Source organism: Calidris pugnax, unplaced genomic scaffold (assembly GCF_001431845.1).
Source record: "Calidris pugnax isolate Ruff unplaced genomic scaffold, ASM143184v1 scaffold58, whole genome shotgun sequence".
Classification (NCBI taxonomy): Eukaryota; Metazoa; Chordata; class Aves; order Charadriiformes; family Scolopacidae; genus Calidris; species Calidris pugnax.
The window spans coordinates 25,640-50,711 of record NW_015090868.1 but is presented as its reverse complement, the minus strand read 5'-3'; the positions used below and the strand labels follow the sequence as shown (position 1 = coordinate 50,711).

Genomic DNA, 25,072 nt, shown 5'->3' with positions numbered 1-25,072 from the left:
GCATAATTCAATAATAAAGTATTTTTGATCACTGATTTGTTTTGTTTTTTAATGTAAGATAAATAGTTTCTGAAATTAGTAGATTGGCAGAAGCTTTTTTTGTTCCAGTTCATAGGTGGTTTAATGATGGAGCTTTCTCAAATACTTGCAAGCTTGCACAATAACTTGATTCCAGCTAGAGCGGGAAGAGGGTTGCGAGTTGGCTGTTGTTTCCCCTCCAGCAAACGGAAGTGGACGTACACTTCTGTATGAATTGTGTAGAAATTCTCAGCTGTACTTACTGTGGACATACCTTCACAACTGTCTCCAAGAGAGGTTGTGGCTTTAATTCAGTTCAGCTCTTACTGTTTAGCAATTTTTAATGGAATTAAGCGCAGGTTTTTTTTTCTCAGCATTTTCAGAAAAAGAATGAATCAAAGTTTTTGAAGTGCAGTCAGGATAAATTGTTTAAAATGCACACATGCATGCTTTTATGTATCTATATAAAATTTAAGATGTAATGATTAACTTGTAACAATGATTTTCAGCATAAATAATATTGCTGAGCAGTTATAGCAATGTATTTACAAGTTATCTTGCCTAGAATGATGCCTGTCACATCCATTGCATAGAGAATATTGTGTTTGTGCCTCTTATAAAACACTAAAGAGTAAAGATACATGATGGAATATAGGGCTTTTCAAACTTTTTCACAAGATCTATATTTAAATGTTAACTCAGAATAGGAGTAGCCACCCTTTCTAATTGTATAATAGCATATGACTACAACCATTGTTTTTACAGACTAGCAACATTAGGAAAATAGTTAATTTTAACTTTGCACTTGATTAAATAGAAACCAAGACAGGGAATTAGCATGTGACTTGGTAATGGTAGGCACTATAGTAACCAGGAAAAGTTTTACCACAGGTTAGCTACGTATGCCTCTATTGTATGGTAGCCTGTGGAGAGGAGGGTTGAGTTAGAATGGTAACTACCCAGTGCTCAAAGTGAATATAGTAAGGAGGCAGTTTTCTGTCAGGAAATGTGATAAAACAGTAGGAATTGTCCAAAATACAGCTCCGTGTAAAGTTTGTCAGCATTTTGAGCTATTGAGATAAACGAATGAGAAGACCGTGTTCTGCAGCAAAGGCCCCAGAAACCTCATGAGAGGAGCAAAAAGGAGTCAGGAGGAAAGCAGCTGAGAGAATCTGAGAAGAAAAATCTTACAGAGAGAGTCTGGGATAGATGGTCTATTGGAAAGCAGTAGATGATGGCACTGAGAACCATGAGTCTGATTCCTGGTTTGATTGTTCCCATTCCCTTCCTCCCCCTAGATTCAGAAAAATAATTTTTTAAAATAAATTTTTTGCTCATGGGCAGAACTACTGCATTGATGATGATCTGGAAGACCCCAAATATTGGCTGAAAACCCAAGATAAGACTGATAACAGTAGGCACAGCTGGGGAGATTTTAAGCAGGTGCAAGTGAAACGGTTCAAATTGGAGAAATAACTTGAAGCCATTCAAGTGAATGGAAGCAGCTTAACTGATGCATGAGAATACTCCTTTATTCATAAAGTCATAAAGAAACTTAAAATGTAAAAGAAGTTGATTATGTTGCAGTAATGATTCCCTGTTATCTACAACATCTACCAAAAGAAAAGTCTGATGTAAAAAGAGAACCTGCAGTAAGTGTCTTTCTAGAAGAATTTTGATATTTATGAGGTGGAACAAATTAAACATAGTTGAAGTTGAAAAGTGTAGGTTGTAGTTGAGACCCTGACAAGGCATGGATGAGGATATTTGCCTCAGGACTAGACAGCAGGGGATGATTCTTACAGGTGTTAATCTCCTTTATCTGCCAGCTCTTTCTTCTTACGGAAAGCTAGAGAAGGCCTAGTTTTAAGAGTGCAGAGGAGAAGCTGAGAAACTGTAAACTATGAAGCTAATTTCCAGAAAAGTGCTAGAAAAAAAAAAGGCTTGTTGAATGTACCTGGAAGATACCAAAATTACACATCAGCCCATAAAGACAGGAACCAAAAAAAAATTAAATCTCAGACTTATCTATGTTCTTTCTGCCACAGGTAACAAGTCTCATGGGTAGCAGGGAAGCAGCAGATATCCTGTGTTGTCATTACAGTAAGAGTTTTGACACTGCTGTATGCGAAATTTTGAGATGTCAGCATTAGAAATGACCTATATAAACCTCTTGTAAATCTCATTGCAGAACACATGGTACACTGGTGCAGTGTTCAGTAGGCATTAGTGGCTTCTTTTCAGATGGACTGTCATGGAGTGTCCTATCTTGCGTTTCAGTATTTTCACTAGTGATATTGTTGCTGAAATAGAAGCCTGTTGAGTTCTCAGGTGACATGAAACTTGAAGGAGTTGCAAGCATTTTGGAAAACAAGTCTAGAGACCAAAGTGGTATTTTGGGATTAGGTATGTGATAAGTTTGTTTTTTTTATTCTGTAGAACGTGATTCAGCGTGGACAAGTGCAAAAGGTAAAAGTTTAGGCAGGAATGCTGAAATGTTCAAATATGGAATGGGAATAACTTCAGGCTGTCCCCAGCAGGACCTGGGTGACAGGATAGTGGATCATAAACTGGATATTTGTCAGTGATACCCTGTTGCTGTGAAAGAGGCAAATGCTACATGTTGATGAATAAATGGGACTGTGAATCCTTACAATCTGATAAGGCATCAGCTGCAATGCTGTGTCTGGTTGGGGGCAATGAGTTTCAAGGAAGATGTGGACCTGCCTGCGAGATTGAGGGCAGAAACAGCAGGAAGGATGAGGTTCCCAAATGTCTGGGCTGTGATGAAGGGTTGGTGGAGCAGCAAGTGAATTGAAAGGAGGCAGGGCATTCTTCAACATATCTGACACACTGGAAAATAAGGGGATGGAAAATGTGGCCATCTAACACCCAGCTGCAGTAATTATATTTGCATAATCTCTAATTACTTGAATGAAAATGCCTCTCTAGGGAACTGCAGAAGTATCCCGTGCTGCTTATTGCTAAATAGCATTGCTATTTAAAAAAAAAAAGTATGAAAACACCCTTACATTTGACTCTGGAGCATATTCTGCCAGAGAAATTCTGTACAGGGGCTGTTGGGTTAGCCAGGCTTTTCTGAGGTTTTGTGAAGTTGCAGAGCAGCTCCTGTGTTACTGACATCTCCTTTTATGGAGGTTCTATACTTACAAGAAGACAAGTTCCATGGGTCACATGCTAATGACCTCAGGATTTCCTACATGGGCATAAGCATGGGAGACAGAAATAGTATGAACAACAGAGAGAGAAAGAGAGAGCAGGAATGAGACAATCTAGGTATTTCTTGACAGCTGGGCTGATTTCTGTGTGTTTTCATTGAGGTTTGTTGTTTTTAGATGAAATGTCCTTGATATTGTTTAACCCCCCCCCAACCCCACCTCTCTGAGGGTAAGCAGCACAACACCTTCATCAGCAAAGAGGAAGTACACAGAAAAAACTTTTTACCTGGTAGTGGGAGTGTGGGTGTCTTAAGCTATAAAGCTACTATATTCAGCCAAGGAATAATTCCAAGTGTCCAGAAGCATGAGCTGTTTGATTGTATACTTATCTAACAATATCTATTTCTTGTCTTTCTGTATACTAAGATTTTTTTATTTGAAAGGAATTGTGGTAATCATATGTTTGTTCCATATCTGATAATGTAGGTCTAATGTTAAACTTCTTGATATTACTGTCTTATGTGTTAAATAATAGGAGTAGTTTATTCTTTTTGCATTGCATGGAAACATGACTTACTGCCTGGACTGGCCATCCTCATTGTGAGCAAGGACCAGGGTTCCAAAAGAGGTAAATCATGTTTTTGAAGCATAGGCAAGTATGAAGTACATATGACACTTTGCATTTTGAGAAGCTTTGTATAGTAGTTTCTGCACAGTCACTTCCCTTTTGTTATTTTCAGCAAGGAGATATATTTAAAAAAACCCAACCAACCTTTAGTATGACTGAAGCACAAGCAGGTTAGTTGATTGTCGTCTTGGATTCCTGTCCTTTGTCCTCCTGGCAGATGTATGCTCCTTGTGAGCAAGCACTCACTCAATGCCAAAATTGGCATGAAAGTCTCCAAGTCTGGAGGAGAGGTGGGTTCAGAGAAACTAATAAAGCCTGTTCCTCCAAGGAATTTTTGTCATTCTGGATAAAATCCTCGATGCATATCATCCCTCTCTCTGTCTTGCAACCTCAGTTAACCAGCAGATGGGATCCAAGCAATATATGAGTGGCCCATTGGATGCAGAAGGCTGGTCAGATACGTTACAGAAGTGACAAGCATTTTTCTTTGTGTGCTGTTGTGTGGGAAAAGAAATCTGGAGATGTCTTCAACACAGTTATGTGGAGAGATGAATTCTGTGCTTCTCATTTGGATCTTCATGTTCTGCCTTGGCTAATCAGGCAGCCCCTAAGCTGCCGGGTGTGCCACGCAGTGACAAGGAGAGGGAGAAGCAATGCTTGCTGCTGTGCCAAGTGTTGTAGGCTTTAGTAACTCAGCTTTTGACGTTTGCATAAATGTATGTTTTACTTTAGGCAGTCAAGGTTCAAGTAAGGGGATACCATAAAATAAACAGAAAACTTAAAATGATCTTTTGATCAAAAAAATCCAAGGTTGTGTACTTGGTGCAAATTATTTTTTCAGCATAATATAATATAGCTTTGTGGTACAGTTTATGGAAATATTTATGATTTGACTTTTTTAATAGTTCATTAAAATATCTATTTTTTATTTTTTCCCCTAATTTAAAGAAATCCCTCATTTGGGCTTCTCTTTTTTTTGTGTGTGTTGGGTTTTCTGTTGTTAAATAAGTTACTGCTTTATCTGGATTTTTTCCCCTAATTTAAAGAAATCCCTCATTTGGGCTTCTCTTTTTTTTGTGTGTTGGGTTTTCTGGTGTTAAATAAGTTACTGCTTTATCTGAATGTAGTTCCTGTCATTTTTCCTGATGCTGACCATGACATGCATGAATTCTTTATATGCCTTTTCTCTGCCTGCTTTTTTCATAACAACATGCGTAAGAGAGTGCTAATGTGTTTTAAATGCTGATGAAAGTTCCATGATTTCTATGGGCAGTAACTACAGTGTTTCTAGGGTGGTGGAATCATGACAGCTGTATTTGAAGTTGCTCTTTGCTTCTTTTTATAAGACTGTGTGTTTTTATTGCTTCTGATTGTACCAGAATTGTGCTATTTGGGCTGAAATTTCTGTCCTCAGGAGAGAAGATGGCAGCAGAGTAAGGATTGGAGTATCTCAAGTGATTCAGTGATTACTGATTATTTCCACATTGTGTGAACAGTGTCCATCTTTCAAACTGCACTCTGATCTCAAGTGATTCAGTGATTACTGATTATTTCCACATTGTGTGAACAGTGTCTGTCTTTCAAACTGCACTTGACTGGATGTGTTAGATGAGCTTGGGAAGTCTAGATTTTTGATGCGGATTAATTCAGGACCAGCCATGAGCTGCTGCCATTTTTGTTTTGTTCTATATTTCAGCAGAAGCTCCCTCTCCTAGTATAAAGACTCAGTTCTACTGAAAGTGAGAGGTGGCCCTGTATAGTCTCAGTAGATTCATCACAGTTTTGCCTCTCAGAAGGGTATCATTCTGGTGTTTCCCTTTGCCACATAGTAGAGCGCGTTGTGAACTTCTGTGATGGGCTTTCATATTTGGCCTCTTCTGCTTCAGGTGAAGGTTTTGACCAGTCCCTTCAGATGTTCTCAGATTTCCACACTTTTGATCTTGCTTCTTGTGGGCTTTTGCTAGCCTTGGTCAAAGAAGTCCTTCCTTCATCTGTAGTCAAGTTATTTTTTGTAAAGAAGAGTAGATTAAACCTATGATTACAACTGATTGGAAACTTTATATAGAAATAAACAGTGCTTTTAACTAAGCAATTACACTGTACTCTGTGCACTTTCACTAGTGTAGATCTTTATACTCTCTCATTTTTCAAATGACATCCGCAGTTAAAACAACATTGGTGTCGTAAGTGGAAAAGAAAGGAAGAAATCTCTGCTGGGAAAAAAAAGAGAATCAGAGACATCAGTTATTTTGCATAATGTTGTTTTTGCTTTTCTCTTACAGAAAAAGTACAGAAAGGGATCTGTGGATATTTCGAGGATTAAATGTGTAGAAGTTGTAAAAAGTGATGGTATTATTCCCTGTCAAAATAAATATCCATTTCAGGTATGTTTCTTTTATGTAAAAATATATACATTACAGTGCTCCTTTCAACAGCACCAGGCCATTTGGATGTAACTTGCTTGAAATTACTGTCACTTCTAAATACTGAGCCCAGTCTCTGGCTCTCTGGGACTGTGTGGGAGGTGTTTCTGGATGGGTGGTTAAAAACCATCCCCAGTGAGCTCTGCTCCCCCTGCAGTCCCTTCCCCTGGGACCTGTGCCTCATACACTTGGTCTTTTTCTTCTCCCCACCTGCTCTGCTTGGGTTTTGCCTGGGAAATGCCTTGTCCTGGTTTTTCTCCAAAACTGGTTAGCTGACAGCCTTTTTTTCCCTGCCTTTATTCTTTTGCATTAAATTTAATTGAATTACCATTACATTATATAAGAATAAAAAAAAATAAGATAAAACTTGTTGCATTGTCTTCCATTGTGAACTTAATGGGAATAAAGACAGAAAACAAAGTACTTAAAGGGGGGAAAAAGAAATGTTTAGATATGGTGAGGTCAGATGCTGTGCCTGCTTACAAGAGAGGGAATGGTTGGGGTGAAGAGGGGTAATATTTGTTTTCCACCAGTACAAGCAGTGAAGAAAAAGGCATCAGGAATCACCCCAGAGCAGTACAGAACCACAAGGAGTTATGAAGTGGCCGGGAAGAAAGGATATCTGATTATGAAATAGTTTTAGCAATTAAATAGAACTGGTTTTAGAAAATACACAGTGAAGAATGAACAAAGCAAAGCACGAAGCAGATATTTTTAAGGCATACTCTCAAGATAATGTACTGTTACAAAATCCTTCTTTAATCTACAGAAAGCAGCATATATGAATAGTAAATCTTAATAACCTGTTCCCAGTTTCTGTATTTTGTGCCTGAGTACGCTAGTTTTGCCAAATGTCAGTCATTTGTCTTGTTCTGTTTCCTGGGGAATAAATAAATGAATGTTACCAGGTGAATGTATTTTGATTATTTCCTTTCCTCCCCTTCCAGGTTGTGTATGATGCTAATACGCTTTATATTTTTGCACCAAGTGCACAAAGCCGGGATCAGTGGGTGAGGAATCTGAAAGAAGGTAAAGGAAATTGCTCATGCTTAACATCTGACATACGTAGATACCTTTACTTGAGCTGTCTGGCTAGGTTGGAGTTAACTTGGTGCTGTGTTTTGAATTTGTGACCAAAACAGGGCTGGAAACACACTGGTGTGTTAGCTGTTGCTGAGGGGTGCTTGCACAGAGTGGAGGCTTTGGCTTTTTCTCCCTCTGCCCTCAAAGGGAGTAGACTGGCTGTGGGCAGGAGCCTGGGAGGTGACAGAGTCAAGACAGTGGACCTGGGCTGACCAAAGACATATTCCAGACTATACAACATGTTCAGCAATAAAAAAATGGAGTAGAGGAAGAAAGGGGTTAGGGCTTTTTGCCTTCCATGTTGGCTGGGCATTGGCCTGCTTGTGGGAGACAGTGAGGGATTGCCTTTACATCCATTTTGTGTGTGTGTTTTTTTTTTCTTTTGGTTTTTAAGCTGTCTTTATCTCAAGCCACAAGTTTTCTCTTGCTCTGTTCTCTCCCCTGTCCTGCTGGGTGGGGGAGTGGGCGAGTGGCCATGTGGGTGCACAGCTGCTGGCCAGTGTCAACCCACAATGAGCTAGCAAAAGGTAAAGCTCCTATTGTATTTATCCATGAATTTTTATTCCTATTGGTCCAGCTCATTGTTTGCACACACAGCATATTATCACAGGTACTGGGAGTATGGAACATCCAGGCTGATTTAATTTCACTTGTGAAGTCCAGCTGCAATCAGAATTTGACTCTGTGCTTTTGCACAGTGTGTAAATCATAAAAAACAAAAACAAAACAACCTCATCCAGTTTGTTAATGGCATCACACAGAAGTTTTGTTTGAATGTAGCTAGACAACACTGCAGGCCTGATGATGGTCTTACACTGATGTAAAATGGCAAGAGGCATCTCCACTGAGATGTGATCTCATTAATGCAATCGTAGTGAGTAAAGATCTTCGTTCAAGAGCCTTTTAATGCTTTCTGCTGCTGTCAAATGCTCACATTAATTACAGGTGCTTGGTAAAGTAATAAGAAATAGTTACTGGGCTGGGGACCACAGGGCAAGGAGTAACACCTGAAACTCTGTAAGCCCATGGGAAAGGGGAGGAGGAGACTTACCAAATGCAGGCAGGTGTTGGTGCAAACACAGGTGCCACTGAACAGTGGTAAGTGTCAGCTTGCTTTCCCCCCAGAACACAATTTTAGAGGAAATCACAGAATAGTTTGAGGTGGAAGGGACTTTAAAGAGCATCTACTTCCAGCCCCCCTGCCATGGGCAGGGACATCTCCCACCAGACCAGGTTGCTCAAAGCCCCATCCAGCCTGGCCTTGAACACCTCCAGTGATAGGGCATCCACAGCTTCCCTGGGCAACCTGTTCCAGTGTCTCACCATTCTCACAGTAAAGAATTTCTTCCTGATATGTAATCTAATTCTCCCATCTTTCAGTTTAAAATCGTTACCTCTGGTGCTGTCACTACACACCCTGATAAAGAGTCCCTCCCCATCTCTCCTGTACCACCCTTTGGGTACTGGAAGGGGCTATAAGGTCTCCCCAGAGCCTTTGGTTCTGCAGGCTGAACAATCTCTCAGCCTGTCTTCATAGCAGAGGTGCTCCAGCCCTCTGATCATCTTCATGGCATCTTCTGGACGTGCTCCAACAAGTCCATGCCCTTCTAATGTTGGGGGGCCCCAGAGCTGGACAGAGGCTCATGAGACTCCAGATGGGGTTTCAGGAGAGTGAAGCAGAGGTGCAGAGTCACCTTGAGTCTCTTACAGCAGTAATAAATAGAATGGGGTGGGTAGATCCCCCAGGACCTTCACAGCTGCCTGAATGCTTCACATGGTGCAGGTGGACTCTTGGGTCTTTTGTGGATGCACCAAACACCTGTCCCTGCTGGAGTGGCCAGTTTAGGCAGGGAATGTATCACCTCCATGTGAACTTGGAAGAAGGTCCCTAAAGAATCATTCCTAAAGTAAGGACAAATGAAGATGATGCCACATGTCAAAGATATTGTCATAGTTATTAAAAATGGTCCTTTTGCAGATTATGTTTTTTTTGGGGGGGTACCTTTCAGTATATGCTTTTTTTCTTCATGTAGAAATAAAGAACAACAGCAATATAATGGTAAAATATCATCCTAAATTCTGGACAGAGGGAATTTATCAGTGCTGCAGACAGACAGAAAAATTAGCACCTGGCTGTGAAAAATATAATCTCTTTGAAAACAGTAAGTACATATGTTACTTCTGCAGGTTTTTTTTGCATGTTTTTCTGCTTTTTTTTATATGATCCTGCTATCACACCTGAATGCCCCAGATATTAGGCAAATTTATAGAGCAGAGTGAATAATTAATACTGTGCCTAAAGGAAATTTTTGTTTCATTTCCAAGCATTTTGTAAAAAAAATAAAATAACAGGCAGCAAATTATCCCTTCAAAACCTGTGTAGAAACAGCTGAAAGGAATCATTGAGGTTGCTGAATTTATCTTTCACTTAGTTTGTTTTTCCCATCCGAAAATTATTTGACCATTTATCTCAGACTAGAGGATAAAACCTGATGGAGAAAAAGATTCAGCTAGAAATCCTTGCCAGCTCTTCAGGTTTAGTAAATAAATTTCACATCCCTTTGTAAAAGAATAACAGCTGTGTTGCATTTCGTGTTACTTATACCAGTGGAAAAATGATACAAGAAGGGTGTGTGGGGGGGGAAGCAGCACAGGAGAAAAAAGTGCCCTTGAACCTGAGAGAAGTAATAAAAAATATGTACAAAATTAATGTCTTACTTAGCATTAATTTCACTTGTGAAGTCCAGCTGCAATCAGAATTTGACTCTGTGCTTTTGCACAGTGTGTAAATCATAAAAAACAAAAACAAAACAACCTCATCCAGTTTGTTAATGGCATCACACAGAAGTTTTGTTTGAATGTAGCTAGACAACACTGCAGGCCTGATGATGGTCTTACACTGATGTAAAATGGCAAGAGGCATCTCCACTGAGATGTGATCTCATTAATGCAATCGTAGTGAGTAAAGATCTTCGTTCAAGAGCCTTTTAATGCTTTCTGCTGCTGTCAAATGCTCACATTAATTACAGGTGCTTGGTAAAGTAATAAGAAATAGTTACTGGGCTGGGGACCACAGGGCAAGGAGTAACACCTGAAACTCTGTAAGCCCATGGGAAAGGGGAGGAGGAGACTTACCAAATGCAGGCAGGTGTTGGTGCAAACACAGGTGCCACTGAACAGTGGTAAGTGTCAGCTTGCTTTCCCCCCAGAACACAATTTTAGAGGAAATCACAGAATAGTTTGAGGTGGAAGGGACTTTAAAGAGCATCTACTTCCAGCCCCCCTGCCATGGGCAGGGACATCTCCCACCAGACCAGGTTGCTCAAAGCCCCATCCAGCCTGGCCTTGAACACCTCCAGTGATAGGGCATCCACAGCTTCCCTGGGCAACCTGTTCCAGTGTCTCACCATTCTCACAGTAAAGAATTTCTTCCTGATATGTAATCTAATTCTCCCATCTTTCAGTTTAAAATCGTTACCTCTGGTGCTGTCACTACACACCCTGATAAAGAGTCCCTCCCCATCTCTCCTGTACCACCCTTTGGGTACTGGAAGGGGCTATAAGGTCTCCCCAGAGCCTTTGGTTCTGCAGGCTGAACAATCTCTCAGCCTGTCTTCATAGCAGAGGTGCTCCAGCCCTCTGATCATCTTCATGGCATCTTCTGGACGTGCTCCAACAAGTCCATGCCCTTCTAATGTTGGGGGGCCCCAGAGCTGGACAGAGGCTCATGAGACTCCAGATGGAGTTTCAGGAGAGTGAAGCAGAGGTGCAGAGTCACCTTGAGTCTCTTACAGCAGTAATAAATAGAATGGGGTGGGTAGATCCCCCAGGACCTTCACAGCTGCCTGAATGCTTCACATGGTGCAGGTGGACTCTCGGGTCTTTTGTGGATGCACCAAACACCTGTCCCTGCTGGAGTGGCCAGTTTAGGCAGGGAATGTATCACCTCCATGTGAACTTGGAAGAAGGTCCCTAAAGAATCATTCCTAAAGTAAGGACAAATGAAGATGATGCCACATGTCAAAGATATTGTCATAGTTATTAAAAATGGTCCTTTTGCAGATTATGTTTTTTTTGGGGGGGTACCTTTCAGTATATGCTTTTTTTCTTCATGTAGAAATAAAGAACAACAGCAATATAATGGTAAAATATCATCCTAAATTCTGGACAGAGGGAATTTATCAGTGCTGCAGACAGACAGAAAAATTAGCACCTGGCTGTGAAAAATATAATCTCTTTGAAAACAGTAAGTACATATGTTACTTCTGCAGGTTTTTTTGCATGTTTTTCTGCTTTTTTTTATATGATCCTGCCATCACACCTGAATGCCCCAGATATCAGGCAAATTTATAGAGCAGAGTGAATAATTAATACTGTGCCTAAAGGAAATTTTTGTTTCATTTCCAAGCATTTTGTAAAAAAAAAAAAATAACAGGCAGCAAATTATCCCTTCAAAACCTGTGTAGAAACAGCTGAAAGGAATCATTGAGGTTGCTGAATTTATCTTTCACTTAGTTTGTTTTTCCCATCCGAAAATTATTTGACCATTTACCTCAGACTAGAGGATAAAACCTGATGGAGAAAAAGATTCAGCTAGAAATCCTTGCCAGCTCTTCAGGTTTAGTAAATAAATTTCACATCCCTTTGTAAAAGAATAACAGCTGTGTTGCATTTCGTGTTACTACACCAGTGGAAAAATGATACAAGAAGGGTGTGTGGGGGGGGAAGCAGCACAGGAGAAAAAAGTGCCCTTGAACCTGAGAGAAGTAATAAAAAATATGTACAAAATTAACGTCTTACTTAGTGAAGTAAGAGTCAGGGGCAGTTAGGGATAACTTTTAGAGGAGCAGATGTTAAGAGGAACAGACCCTTAGATTGCGGCAACAGGAACGCTGCTTCCTTTTTATATACCTTTTTTAAATCTCTACCTTTTTATTTCTCATATTTCTGCATCTGAGGTCTGGGTCAGGGATCTCTGTGCGGCACGCTCAGGTGTGGCACGGATATTGCCATATCCTGTCACGAATGTAGCCTGCCATCTGATTCATTGTGTTTTTGCAAGAATACTTAATGTTTTCCTGATGCTTAACTGCAGTGGTCTTTTCTTTCTGACTTACCTTAACTAACCTTCAGGATAGTTTAGTATTAAAAGCTTATCTGAAATTTAAACCTTGTATTCATTTTTTTTTAAATTTATGGCTAAATGGATAGACACAGATCCTTTCCTCTGCTCTGTTTATTTATAGGTGTAATGAGATTTCCCTCTCCAATGCCAGAAAAAAGTGCGGTAGGTAGCATTTTAAAAGTATTTAATAGATAATTGATGGGTTTTGAGATGGCATTTAGGTTTCCTGTGATTCTTTCCCTGTCCTACAGCAAAGGTCTATTTCTGTATGTGTCAGTGGGCATCATGCTCTATCTCGGGATGTAAAAAATCTCATCGAAATGTAGCTGCACCTATTAGCTGTATTTGTGAACTAGCCTAGCGTTTCCCTCTGGGATGCTTGGGCTGGTTTGCACTGGTGTGGTGGTAAGGGTGGGAGGGGTAGAATAATGGAGCAGAGTGGGATGATAATGATGTTGGGTCGTTTTCAGCGAAGGCCTCCCCCACCAATTCCCCCAGTTGAAGAAAATGGCAACGAAGAGGAGGAGATTGTGGTGGCAATGTATGACTTTGAGCCTACAGAACATCATGATTTAAGATTAGAGAAAGGTGAAGAATATACGGTGATTGAGAAGAATGACATTCACTGGTGGAAGGCGAGAGACAAATATGGGTAAACACGAGTTCCTTATTTTTCGATATAAAGTTAATAAGGCTTTTTCCTTGTTGTAGTAGTTTATATTGACTATGTGTCAACAAATAACCGTATTAGACCCCGCTTTGGACCCCAGCCCTGAAATCTATTTTGTATCTTTATTCCCACATGGAAACCAATTTTTAGAAGTGCAGTTATTGATATATTGTGGGGTCTCAGTGCAAGATGGTTGCAGAATTGGAAGCTTTTACGATTATATTTCCTGTCAGACTTCATGGTTTCCCAATTAAAGCATCAGCAGCCTGCAGAACCTCACTAGACTGGTACAGTACTCCCACTTCCCTGGGGAATGGCTCATTAGGGAGCAATATGGTTAACACTCAGCTCAGCAGGCTCCGACTTCCAGACTTGCATAATTATCATCTTATTTAATAGCTGGATCATTAGGGGCAATCTCTGAATGAGTTGAGAGAGAGTTGTGGTGAGATGCTTTAATAACTACAACTGTACATTCCCTGGATTAATTTTTTTTTTCCCTGCAACTTTAAAGGTGAAAGATTCCATACTTCAATATTTATCAGGTCCCTGTTGCAGTATGTTAGGGGTAATTGTGAGTTATTGGGTTATGGCAGGCTCCAAACGATTTTCCAGTGACTGGCTGGGAGCTCTGAGCTCAGCAGTGACAGAGCAGCAGAGGGTTACTCTTCTTCACCCCTTTTGCTGGTTTTCTTGGACATTTCTGCTGCCTGTGTCACTTCTCTAGATGCAGTGAAAGTTAATGTGGAAATGTTGATGTGGAAAATTAGTCTCTGTATAATCAGCAGCAGAGTGGGTGGGTCAGTAATAAATAACAAGCAAGTGACCTCTTGTAATTAGCAGAATGAAATGCTCTTCTAGGCATGCAATTTTGTGTTTTCACTCAGATTATTTATTATATGTTTTTTTAGAAAACAAGGATATATTCCAAGCAACTATGTAACAGGAAAGAAGTCCAACAACCTTGATCAATATGAGTAAGTGAATGTTTGAATTAAAATCTGGTAAATCATAAAATTAAACCTATGCTTTAAGAATGATGATATATTTCTAAAGTGTTGAAAGCAAGTATTTACATACAATAGCATTGATCTCAGAAATGAAACTTCAGTATTTGAAATAGTCATATATTTGATCTGATTCTCCTCATTGATTTTGCTGTGATTTATAATGTAGACTCAAGTCAGTGAGATGGCCATCAAGCATGAAGTTTTTAGGCTATTACTATTAAAGCAAAAAAAACCACCCTGCCAATTCTCTGATAGACAAAGGGAAACTTTAAAGGAAATTTACTCATTATAAGTGTGTGGAATGTTTTTTTAATATTTAACTGACATGTCTATCCAAAGTGTGTGGCAGTAAGATAGAGTAGAAAACAGTGGAAATTGTTCAAAGTAAACATAACAGAACAGAGATTTTGGACAGCAGCTCCAATTTTCAAGAAATGCACTCAGTGCATTTTAAGTCTCAGAGTATGCATGTAACTTATCAGCTATAAAAGTATAGCTTTTTTTTTTAAAGAGCTTTTTCCAGTTGATGTTTAATTATGTAGTACTTGTTAAGAACGTCAGGGTAAAATTTAACACTGCAGACTCCAAGCCTGTTTTTGATACTCAGATTTCAGTACAGCATTAACTGTTGTGCCTGAGAACTGAAGACATATTTCATGACTTTTAGATAAAATGTTTTTTTTTTCTTTTGGTTTTTAAGCTGTCTTTATCTCAAGCCACAAGTTTTCTCTTGCTCTGTTCTCTCCCCTGTCCTGCTGGGTGGGGGAGTGGGCGAGTGGCCATGTGGGTGCACAGCTGCTGGCCAGTGTCAACCCACAATGAGCTAGCAAAAGGTAAAGCTCCTATTGTATTTATCCATGAATTTTTATTCCTATTGGTCCAGCTCATTGTTTGCACACACAGCATATTATCACAGGTACTGGGAGTATGGAACATCCAGGCTGATTTAATTTCACTTGTGAAGTCCAGCTGCAATCAGAATTTGACTCTGTGCTTTTGCACAGTGTGTAAATCATAAAAAACAAAAACAAAACAACCTCATCCAGTTTGTTAATGGCATCACACAGAAGTTTTGTTTGAATGTAGCTAGACAACACTGCAGGCCTGATGATGGTCTTACACTGATGTAAAATGGCAAGAGGCATCTCCACTGAGATGTGATCTCATTAATGCAATCGTAGTGAGTAAAGATCTTCGTTCAAGAGCCTTTTAATGCTTTCTGCTGCTGTCAAATGCTCACATTAATTACAGGTGCTTGGTAAAGTAATAAGAAATAGTTACTGGGCTGGGGACCACAGGGCAAGGAGTAACACCTGAAACTCTGTAAGCCCATGGGAAAGGGGAGGAGGAGACTTACCAAATGCAGGCAGGTGTTGGTGCAAACACAGGTGCCACTGAACAGTGGTAAGTGTCAGCTTGCTTTCCCCCCAGAACACAATTTTAGAGGAAATCACAGAATAGTTTGAGGTGGAAGGGACTTTAAAGAGCATCTACTTCCAGCCCCCCTGCCATGGGCAGGGACATCTCCCACCAGACCAGGTTGCTCAAAGCCCCATCCAGCCTGGCCTTGAACACCTCCAGTGATAGGGCATCCACAGCTTCCCTGGGCAACCTGTTCCAGTGTCTCACCATTCTCACAGTAAAGAATTTCTTCCTGATATGTAATCTAATTCTCCCATCTTTCAGTTTAAAATCGTTACCTCTGGTGCTGTCACTACACACCCTGATAAAGAGTCCCTCCCCATCTCTCCTGTACCACCCTTTGGGTACTGGAAGGGGCTATAAGGTCTCCCCAGAGCCTTTGGTTCTGCAGGCTGAACAATCTCTCAGCCTGTCTTCATAGCAGAGGTGCTCCAGCCCTCTGATCATCTTCATGGCATCTTCTGGACGTGCTCCAACAAGTCCATGCCCTTCTAATGTTGGGGGGCCCCAGAGCTGGACAGAGGCTCATGAGACTCCAGATGGAGTTTCAGGAGAGTGAAGCAGAGGTGCAGAGTCACCTTGAGTCTCTTACAGCAGTAATAAATAGAATGGGGTGGGTAGATCCCCCAGGACCTTCACAGCTGCCTGAATGCTTCACATGGTGCAGGTGGACTCTCGGGTCTTTTGTGGATGCACCAAACACCTGTCCCTGCTGGAGTGGCCAGTTTAGGCAGGGAATGTATCACCTCCATGTGAACTTGGAAGAAGGTCCCTAAAGAATCATTCCTAAAGTAAGGACAAATGAAGATGATGCCACATGTCAAAGATATTGTCATAGTTATTAAAAATGGTCCTTTTGCAGATTATGTTTTTTTTGGGGGGGTACCTTTCAGTATATGCTTTTTTTCTTCATGTAGAAATAAAGAACAACAGCAATATAATGGTAAAATATCATCCTAAATTCTGGACAGAGGGAATTTATCAGTGCTGCAGACAGACAGAAAAATTAGCACCTGGCTGTGAAAAATATAATCTCTTTGAAAACAGTAAGTACATATGTTACTTCTGCAGGTTTTTTTGCATGTTTTTCTGCTTTTTTTTATATGATCCTGCCATCACACCTGAATGCCCCAGATATCAGGCAAATTTATAGAGCAGAGTGAATAATTAATACTGTGCCTAAAGGAAATTTTTGTTTCATTTCCAAGCATTTTGTAAAAAAAAAAAAATAACAGGCAGCAAATTATCCCTTCAAAACCTGTGTAGAAACAGCTGAAAGGAATCATTGAGGTTGCTGAATTTATCTTTCACTTAGTTTGTTTTTCCCATCCGAAAATTATTTGACCATTTATCTCAGACTAGAGGATAAAACCTGATGGAGAAAAAGATTCAGCTAGAAATCCTTGCTAGCTCTTCAGGTTTAGTAAATAAATTTCACATCCCTTTGTAAAAGAATAACAGCTGTGTTGCATTTCGTGTTACTACACCAGTGGAAAAATGATACAAGAAGGGTGGTGGGGGGGGAAGCAGCACAGGAGAAAAAAGTGCCCTTGAACCTGAGAGAAGTAGTAAAAAATATGTACAAAATTAACGTCTTACTTAGTGAAGTAAGAGTCAGGGGCAGTTAGGGATAACTTTTAGAGGAGCAGATGTTAAGAGGAACAGACCCTTAGATTGCGGCAACAGGAACGCTGCTTCCTTTTTATATACCTTTTTAAAATCTCTACCTTTTTATTTCTCATATTTCTGCATCTGAGGTCTGGGTCAGGGATCTCTGTGCGGCACGCTCAGGTGTGGCACGGATATTGCCATATCCTGTCACGAATGTAGCCTGCCATCTGATTTAGTGTGTTTTTGCAAGAATACTTAATGTCTTCCTGATGCTTAACTGGAGCGGTCTGTTCTTTCTGACTTACCTTAACTAGCCTTCAGGATAGTTTCGTATTAAAAGCTTATCTGAAATTTAAACCTTGTATTCATTTTTTTAAATTTATGGCTAAATGGATAGACACAGATCCTTTCCTATGCTCTGTTTATAGGTGTAATGAGATTTCCCTCTCCAATGCCAGAAAAAAGTGCGGTAGGTAGCATTTTTTAAATATTTAATAGATAACTGCACCTTGTATTCATTTTTTTAAATTTATGGCTAAATGGATAGACACAGATCCTTTCCTATGCTCTGTTTATAGGTGTAATGAGATTTCCCTCTCCAATGTGGCTAAATGGATAGACACAGATCCTTTCCTCTGCTCTGTTTATTTATAGGTGTAATGAGATTTCCCTCTCCAATGCCAGAAAAAAGTGCGGTAGGTAGCATTTTAAAAGTATTTAATAGATAATTGATGGGTTTTGAGATGGCATTTAGGTTTCCTGTGATTCTTTCCCTGTCCTACAGCAAAGGTCTATGCCAGAAAAAAGTGCGGTAGGTAGCATTTTAAAAGTATTTAATAGATAATTGATGGGTTTTGAGATGGCATTTAGGTTTCCTGTGATTCTTTCCCTGTCCTACAGCAAAGGTCTATTTCTGTATGTGTCAGTGGGCATCATGCTTTATCTTAGGGTGGAAAAAAATCTCATTGAAGTGTAGCTGCACCTATTAGCTGTATTTGTGCTGCTGGTGGGAGAAGGGGTTGGAAAGCAAATGCCAGCCAGCATTGCCCTTTACTGGTGGCTGCAGGACCAGGCTGCCAGTGGTGGTCAGCCAAACACTCCAGCTGCCTCCTGGAGCCACCACAGCTCACTCCTGGGGCAACCCAGAGCCAGCCCAGCGTTTCCCTCTGGGATGCTTGGGCTGGTTTGCACTGGTGTGGTGGTAAGGGTGGGAGGGGTAGAATAATGGAGCAGAGTGGGATGATAATGATATTGGGTCGTTTTCAGCGAAGGCCCCCCCCACCAATTCCCCCAGTTGAAGAAAATGGCAACGAAGAGGAGGAGATTGTGGTGGCAATGTATGACTTTGAGCCTACAGAACATCATGATTTAAGATTAGAGAAAGGTGAAGAATATACGGTGATTGAGAAGAATGACATTCACTGGTGGAAGGCGAGAGACAAATATGGGTAAACACGAGTTCCTTATTTTTCGATATAAAGTTAATAAGGCTTTTTCCTTGTTGTAGTAGTTTATATTGACTATGTGTCAACAAATAACCGTATTAGACCCCGCTTTGGACCCCAGCCCTGAAATCTATTTTGTATCTTTATTCCCACATGGAAACCAATTTTTAGAAGTGCAGTTATTGATATATTGTGGGGTCTCAGTGCAAGATGGTTGCAGAATTGGAAGCTTTTACGATTATATTTCCTGTCAGACTTCATGGTTTCCCAATTAAAGCATCAGCAGCCTGCAGAACCTCACTAGACTGGTACAGTACTCCCACTTCCCTGGGGAATGGCTCATTAGGGAGCAATATGGTTAACACTCAGCTCAGCAGGCTCCGACTTCCAGACTTGCATAATTATCATCTTATTTAATAGCTGGATCATTAGGGGCAATCTCTGAATGAGTTGAGAGAGAGTTGTGGTGAGATGCTTTAATAACTACAACTGTACATTCCCTGGATTAATTTTTTTTTTTCCCCTGCAACTTTAAAGGTGAAAGATTCCATACTTCAATATTTATCAGGTCCCTGTTGCAGTATGTTAGGGGTAATTGTGAGTTATTGGGTTATGGCAGGCTCCAAACGATTTTCCAGTGACTGGCTGGGAGCTCTGAGCTCAGCAGTGACAGAGCAGCAGAGGGTTACTCTTCTTCACCCCTTTTGCTGGTTTTCTTGGACATTTCTGCTGCCTGTGTCACTTCTCTAGATGCAGTGAAAGTTAATGTGGAAATGTTGATGTGGAAAATTAGTCTCTGTATAATCAGCAGCAGAGTGGGTGGGTCAGTAATAAATAACAAGCAAGTGACCTCTTGTAATTAGCAGAATGAAATGCTCTTCTAGGCATGCAATTTTGTGTTTTCACTCAGATTATTTATTATATGTTTTTTTAGAAAACAAGGATATATTCCAAGCAACTATGTAACAGGAAAGAAGTCCAACAACCTTGATCAATATGAGTAAGTGAATGTTTGAATTAAAATCTGGTAAATCATAAAATTAAACCTATGCTTTAAGAATGATGATATATTTCTAAAGTGTTGAAAGCAAGTATTTACATACAATAGCATTGATCTCAGAAATGAAACTTCAGTGTTTGAAATAGTCATATATTTGATCTGATTCTCCTCATTGATTTTGCTGTGATTTATAATGTAGACTCAAGTCAGTGAGATGGCCATCAAGCATGAAGTTTTTAGGCTATTACTATTAAAGCAAAAAAAACCACCCTGCCAATTCTCTGATAGACAAAGGGAAACTTTAAAGGAAATTTACTCATTATAAGTGTGTGGAATGTTTTTTTAATATTTAACTGACATGTCTATCCAAAGTGTGTGGCAGTAAGATAGAGTAGAAAACAGTGGAAATTGTTCAAAGTAAACATAACAGAACAGAGATTTTGGACAGCAGCTCCAATTTTCAAGAAATGCACTCAGTGCATTTTAAGTCTCAGAGTATGCATGTAACTTATCAGCTATAAAAGTATAGCTTTTTTTTTTAAAGAGCTTTTTCCAGTTGATGTTTAATTATGTAGTACTTGTTAAGAACATCAGGGTAAAATTTAACACTGCAGACTCCAAGCCTGTTTTTGATACTCAGATTTCAGTACAGCATTAACTGTTGTGCCTGAGAACTGAAGACTTATTTCATGACTTTTAGATAAAATGGAGCTGTAAGGCAATAATAATTAGAACCAGCTTCTGAAACCACATTAGTAGCTCTGAAACTCTGCTGTCAGCCACGTATGGCTCCTGCTGCTGTGTTCTGCCAGAAGGTAAAACTTCTTCTGGGGTTTTGCCCTCAGCTTTACTAGAGGGAATTACTTGCTCTTGGTTGCTTTCTCATCTTTGAGGGTCTCATTAAGAGCCCTGCCCTGCTCTGGGCTGGCAGAAAGGGAAGGAAGGAACTGGGCTGCCTTATCTGGTCCAGCCACTTTGTGCCCTCCCACCTTGGGGCCCTAATTCTGAGTCAGCGTGCAGTCCAGGGAGGATTACTCCAGGTCACCTACCAGCTGCGAGGAACCGCAATCTCCAGAACAGCAGAACTTGATGAGAAGCCGCTGTGCCACTTCCCTGCTCGGTTACTGCTTAAAAAGATCACACCGTGCCATTTGCAAGCTGTCTGCTTTTCCTTTTTATGTGATTTGCTACAGCTGGCTGAAATGTCAGTGCTTCTGCGGCTGCCTTAACCTGCCCGCACAGCACCGAGCTCGGGGATGTGCAACCGTGACATTTAATTCGCTTTCAACCTCCTCTCCGGTAGCTGGGCCCTCCCTGGACAATCAGAATCGTGAATGTTATTGAGCCAAATAGCATCCTGGTAGCCAGCTCCATGGGTGGCTGGGCTGATGTGCAGGGAGCTGCATCCCCAAGGCTGCCAGCCCATTCAGAGCAACTCCCACCATCAGACCGCACCCATTTAAGAAGTGTGTTTGCCAAAAAAAATTAGTTCAATTACTTGAACTATACTGGCTTCTGCAGGATCTCACTGGATTTGCTTCAGGGCATTTCTATGGTTTGTTTTTTGTTTTTTTTTAACATTAACGAAGGTTCAGTTCTTGACTGCAACTTATTGTAAAATTATTGAATCTGTAATATTTTGCTTCAAGCATTTTGGGTAAATCATGCACCTTTTTTGGTCACTGTTTTGGTCACTGATGTTGTGTTGCAGGTGGTACAGCAGAAACCTGAACAGAAGCAAGGCAGAACAGCTCCTCAGAACAGAGGTGAGCACAGCAGCCTTACAGTTTTAACTGTGAAATTGGTCTAAAGTAGCTCCTTGATTAAAACATAGGTTTATTTTGACATGCGCAAATCACAGACTGAGTAGAAGAGACATGCAGCTTAAAACCGCTTCAACAAAACTGTCGATGTGCTTGTGTTTTAGGATAAAGAAGGTGGTTTTGTGGTGAGAGACTCAAGTCAGCCTGGCCTGTACACGGTTTCCCTTTATACAAAATTTGGAGGGTGAGTTTCTGTGGTTGCTCTGCACACATTGTCTCGTCCAAATCCATTTGTATCCGTATCCACATCCGTGGGCTGGAGAAAAGCCCAGGAGAGAGAGGGGTCAAGAAAGAAACGAGGGCTGCTGTGATAGAAAAGATGGATGACTAAAATGAGCTTCTTGACTCCATGGTTAGGTCATGTTTGGTTTAATCCAGCATAGACCTGAACCTCCACCCAAGAAGGGGGTCTTGCTCTCCTACTGCTTTTGTCTCTTCCCTCCTGCCAGCCCAGATGTTTGCGTTGGTGTGTGGTGAGCTGGATCCAAGAGCTCGCTGGGCTAAAAATTAACCTTTTATGGGTTAATCTTCAACGTGGTCTGAGCACTGAGAAGAGGGCGAGTCACTAGCGCTTGGGGTCTCTGATATTCAAGCTGTTCCTGAAGCACTGGGAACGTGAGCTGGCCCTTTCGGTTTCCTTTTGCTAGTCAATGTGCTCCTCTTGGAAAAAAAATTCACAAAGAATGACATTGTATTATTGCTAATTGTTGTTGTTATTATTATTGTTGTTGGTTTTGTTACTTTTCCAGAGAAGGTTCATCAGGAATAAGACACTACCACATAAAAGAAACCTTGACGTCACCGAAGCAGTACTACCTCGCAGAAAAACATCTCTTTAACTCCATTCCAGAAATAATTGAGTATCATAAACATAATGCAGCAGGTAGATGAGCTGGATTTTTTTTCCTGTCACTTAGGGTTGATTCGAAAAGGAGCGTGAGGTGTTTTAAGGTTTTAATGAAAGTTTTTAGGTTTTTATAGTTCCTTCTTTTTCAGGGAAGTCTTGAAGTGCAGTGTTTTCACATTTTTTCAATGTAGGCAATCATTTCAAAGGTTTTATGTAAATATATATGAATGTATAAATATGTTACTGTCCGCAGAGTAACAGAAAAATAGCTGTATCAAGTCAGGAAAAATTCATTTAGCTCCACGTGGTGTCTCTATCAGCTGCCTGTAACCCACAGCAGATGGATGGGGATGGTACTTCCCTGGAGTACACTTCAGGCCCTAGCTTTTTTTACCTGCAGGTCACCACTGCTTGAAATGATCTAATTTTCCCATATAGCAAACAGCTGAGGAGAACAGTAATATCTTGTTTAGGAAGTACCTAAAGATGAGTCTTTGTAAAGGTTAGACACCTCAGATCTGTAGCTGTTGCTGTCTACCCACTGTACGATGGGATGAGGAGAGTTTAGAAATTGGGTTGAAGGCACAGATACTAATATAGTTTGGTTTTTTTTTTCACGTCAAGTCTGTGCAAAAATTTCCCTTATGACTGATGTTTTCCAGATGCTTATATATAATTCAGATGACCTGGCATTTCCTGATGATATTCTGGAAAATGCCTTTCTGGAAAATATGCTCCAAAACATAACCTTTTTTTTCATCTATTATATCTGATTTTACTACTTGTTTCTTTAATTGTTTTATTGCTTTGACCTTATAGTGTACTGAGTTCTATTTTAGGAGACTATTCAGCTAGCACGCAGCATTTATTTTGTATGTGTAAAATTCCTGCGTTGGGAAAAAGTGTTTGGGTTTAAATGTGTGAAACGGAAATGATCAAAAGTAACATCGAGAGTAGACATTTTTAGATAATCTTTCTGATCTGAAAGGGGTCCTCAGCCTCTGTTGGTGCCAACATAACCGAAAAGCACAAGTGTATGTGCTTATCTATAACTGTATCTCACCAGTAAAGAAGATTCAACAAGTTAGATGCAGTGAGTGCTGCCGTGTACCTCTCGTAGCCACTTTGAATAGTCAATGCAATAGCAGAAAATATAGCCACAGCTGTATGTAATAAGCTTATTGCTAATCAGTGTTGCAGTTTGCAGTGAACAAGTGGCTGATTTGCTGCCTGGTGCTGTTTCAGAATTAAATCTCTGTCTTTTGAACTATCTTTGAACCTCAGGTCTCGTTACCAGGCTGCGTTACCCAGTGACCCCAAAGAAGACGACAGCACCAACAACGGCAGGATTCAGCTATGGTAACTGCATGTTATATTCATCTACACGTATCTTAGATGAATTTATATACATTAAGATGCTACAATATTTTCTAAAAATTTGGAAAAGACCTGATTTTGTACTGCGTTTGGCTCTACTAATTTACACGAGTCCAAGTTGAACCTTGGAGACCCTTGCACAGAGGATGCAAAAGGCCTCATGGCTGGTGGTTGGTGTGTGGTGCCAAGGACAGCAGTGAGGAGAGGCAGAACATGTCACCAGTGCTCCAGGGGAATTCGGCATCATCCTCCACACTTTTGTGGGCACCTTAAGCTCTGCCCGATTAAAGAGCTGTGCCTTTGGCTCCTTTGTAAGCCTCCAGACTTCTGACTCAACCATGACCCTTTGATCTTTGTGAAGGGGTTACTTTTTTTTTATGCCATGCTTAAAAGCGGTTATTCCAAATTTATATATCAGGTGATGTGAGAAGCTTCTACACATTGGCACAACTTTCTGTGGTGGCAGCTTGCTGAAATGAAGTCTGATAATATCAGTACACAGTTACTGGCCACAGGAAAGTTTGAGTTTTGCCTTCTGTGTTAGTCAGGAGCTGCTTAAAGGTCATGTCTACCTAAAAGTTTGTTTGTTTTGCGAGATATAGAAGCGTTCAGTTTTCAGGTAAATTCTAGGACGTTTTCTCCCTAAATTCCCCAGCTTGCTTATAATCCAACTTCCCTTTCCTCTTCCTTATCACCTACCAGTTCAGTAGGTTCCTTAATAGAGGAGTCAAGTGCTCTCACTTGTTTTGTTTTATAGAGAAATGGGAAATTAATCCCTCGGAACTGACGTTCATGAGAGAACTGGGGAGCGGCCTGTTCGGCGTCGTGCGCCTCGGGAAATGGAGGGCGCAGTACAAAGTGGCCATCAAGGCAATTCGGGAAGGCGCCATGTATGAAGAGGATTTCATCGAAGAAGCTAAAGTGATGATGTGAGTTGTGTGCCCGGCACTCTTATTGCCAGTTCTAGGCCTCTGATGCTGGATACTGATTATAAATAAAACAGTTGGGGCAGGTGGTATTTTTGGAGTTTCGTGGGGTGGAGAGCTAGCACTGGGTGGAGGAAGTAATAACGAACGCTATCTCAATCTTTTCAGGAAGCTAACACATCCTAAATTAGTTCAGCTGTATGGTGTGTGCACGCAACAGAGACCTATTTACATCGTGACAGAGTTCATGGAGCACGGCTGCCTTCTCAACTACCTGAGGCAAAAACGGGGAGTTTTGAGTAAAGACGTCCTGCTCACCATGTGCCAAGATGTATGTGAGGGAATGGAGTACCTGGAGAGAAACAGCTTTATCCACAGAGACCTGGTAACGTCCCACTGAGCAATACACTCATCTTTGATTTAATTTTTTCTTAATATTTTTGAACTCACCTATTCCATTTTGAAGCAGCCTGTTTGTAAGTAAC

At 40.6% G+C, this 25,072-nt stretch overlaps 1 protein-coding gene across 3 annotated transcripts in view; it reads left to right on the top strand.

Annotated features, from left to right (window-relative positions):
* Positions 1 to 25,072, top strand: part of TEC (tec protein tyrosine kinase) — a 54,948-nt gene that overhangs the window by 25,097 nt on the left and 4,779 nt on the right. Inside the window, exons 3-14 of one of the 3 annotated variants that reach the window (XM_014945518.1) lie at positions 6,108 to 6,209; positions 7,196 to 7,277; positions 9,365 to 9,493; positions 12,578 to 12,618; positions 12,927 to 13,108; positions 14,038 to 14,103; positions 21,326 to 21,380; positions 21,542 to 21,621; positions 22,187 to 22,320; positions 23,569 to 23,643; positions 24,419 to 24,590; positions 24,756 to 24,972. In XM_014945518.1, the coding sequence (XP_014801004.1) occupies positions 6,108 to 6,209; positions 7,196 to 7,277; positions 9,365 to 9,493; positions 12,578 to 12,618; positions 12,927 to 13,108; positions 14,038 to 14,103; positions 21,326 to 21,380; positions 21,542 to 21,621; positions 22,187 to 22,320; positions 23,569 to 23,643; positions 24,419 to 24,590; positions 24,756 to 24,972 (1,335 nt within the window). Of the gene's footprint in view, positions 1 to 6,107; positions 6,210 to 7,195; positions 7,278 to 9,364; positions 9,494 to 12,577; positions 12,619 to 12,926; positions 13,109 to 14,037; positions 14,104 to 16,482; positions 16,605 to 17,597; positions 17,639 to 18,435; positions 18,618 to 19,548; positions 19,615 to 21,325; positions 21,381 to 21,541; positions 21,622 to 22,186; positions 22,321 to 23,568; positions 23,644 to 24,418; positions 24,591 to 24,755; positions 24,973 to 25,072 lie in introns of those variants that run through there. The other 2 variants (XM_014945516.1, XM_014945517.1) reach the window with 2 other exon arrangements.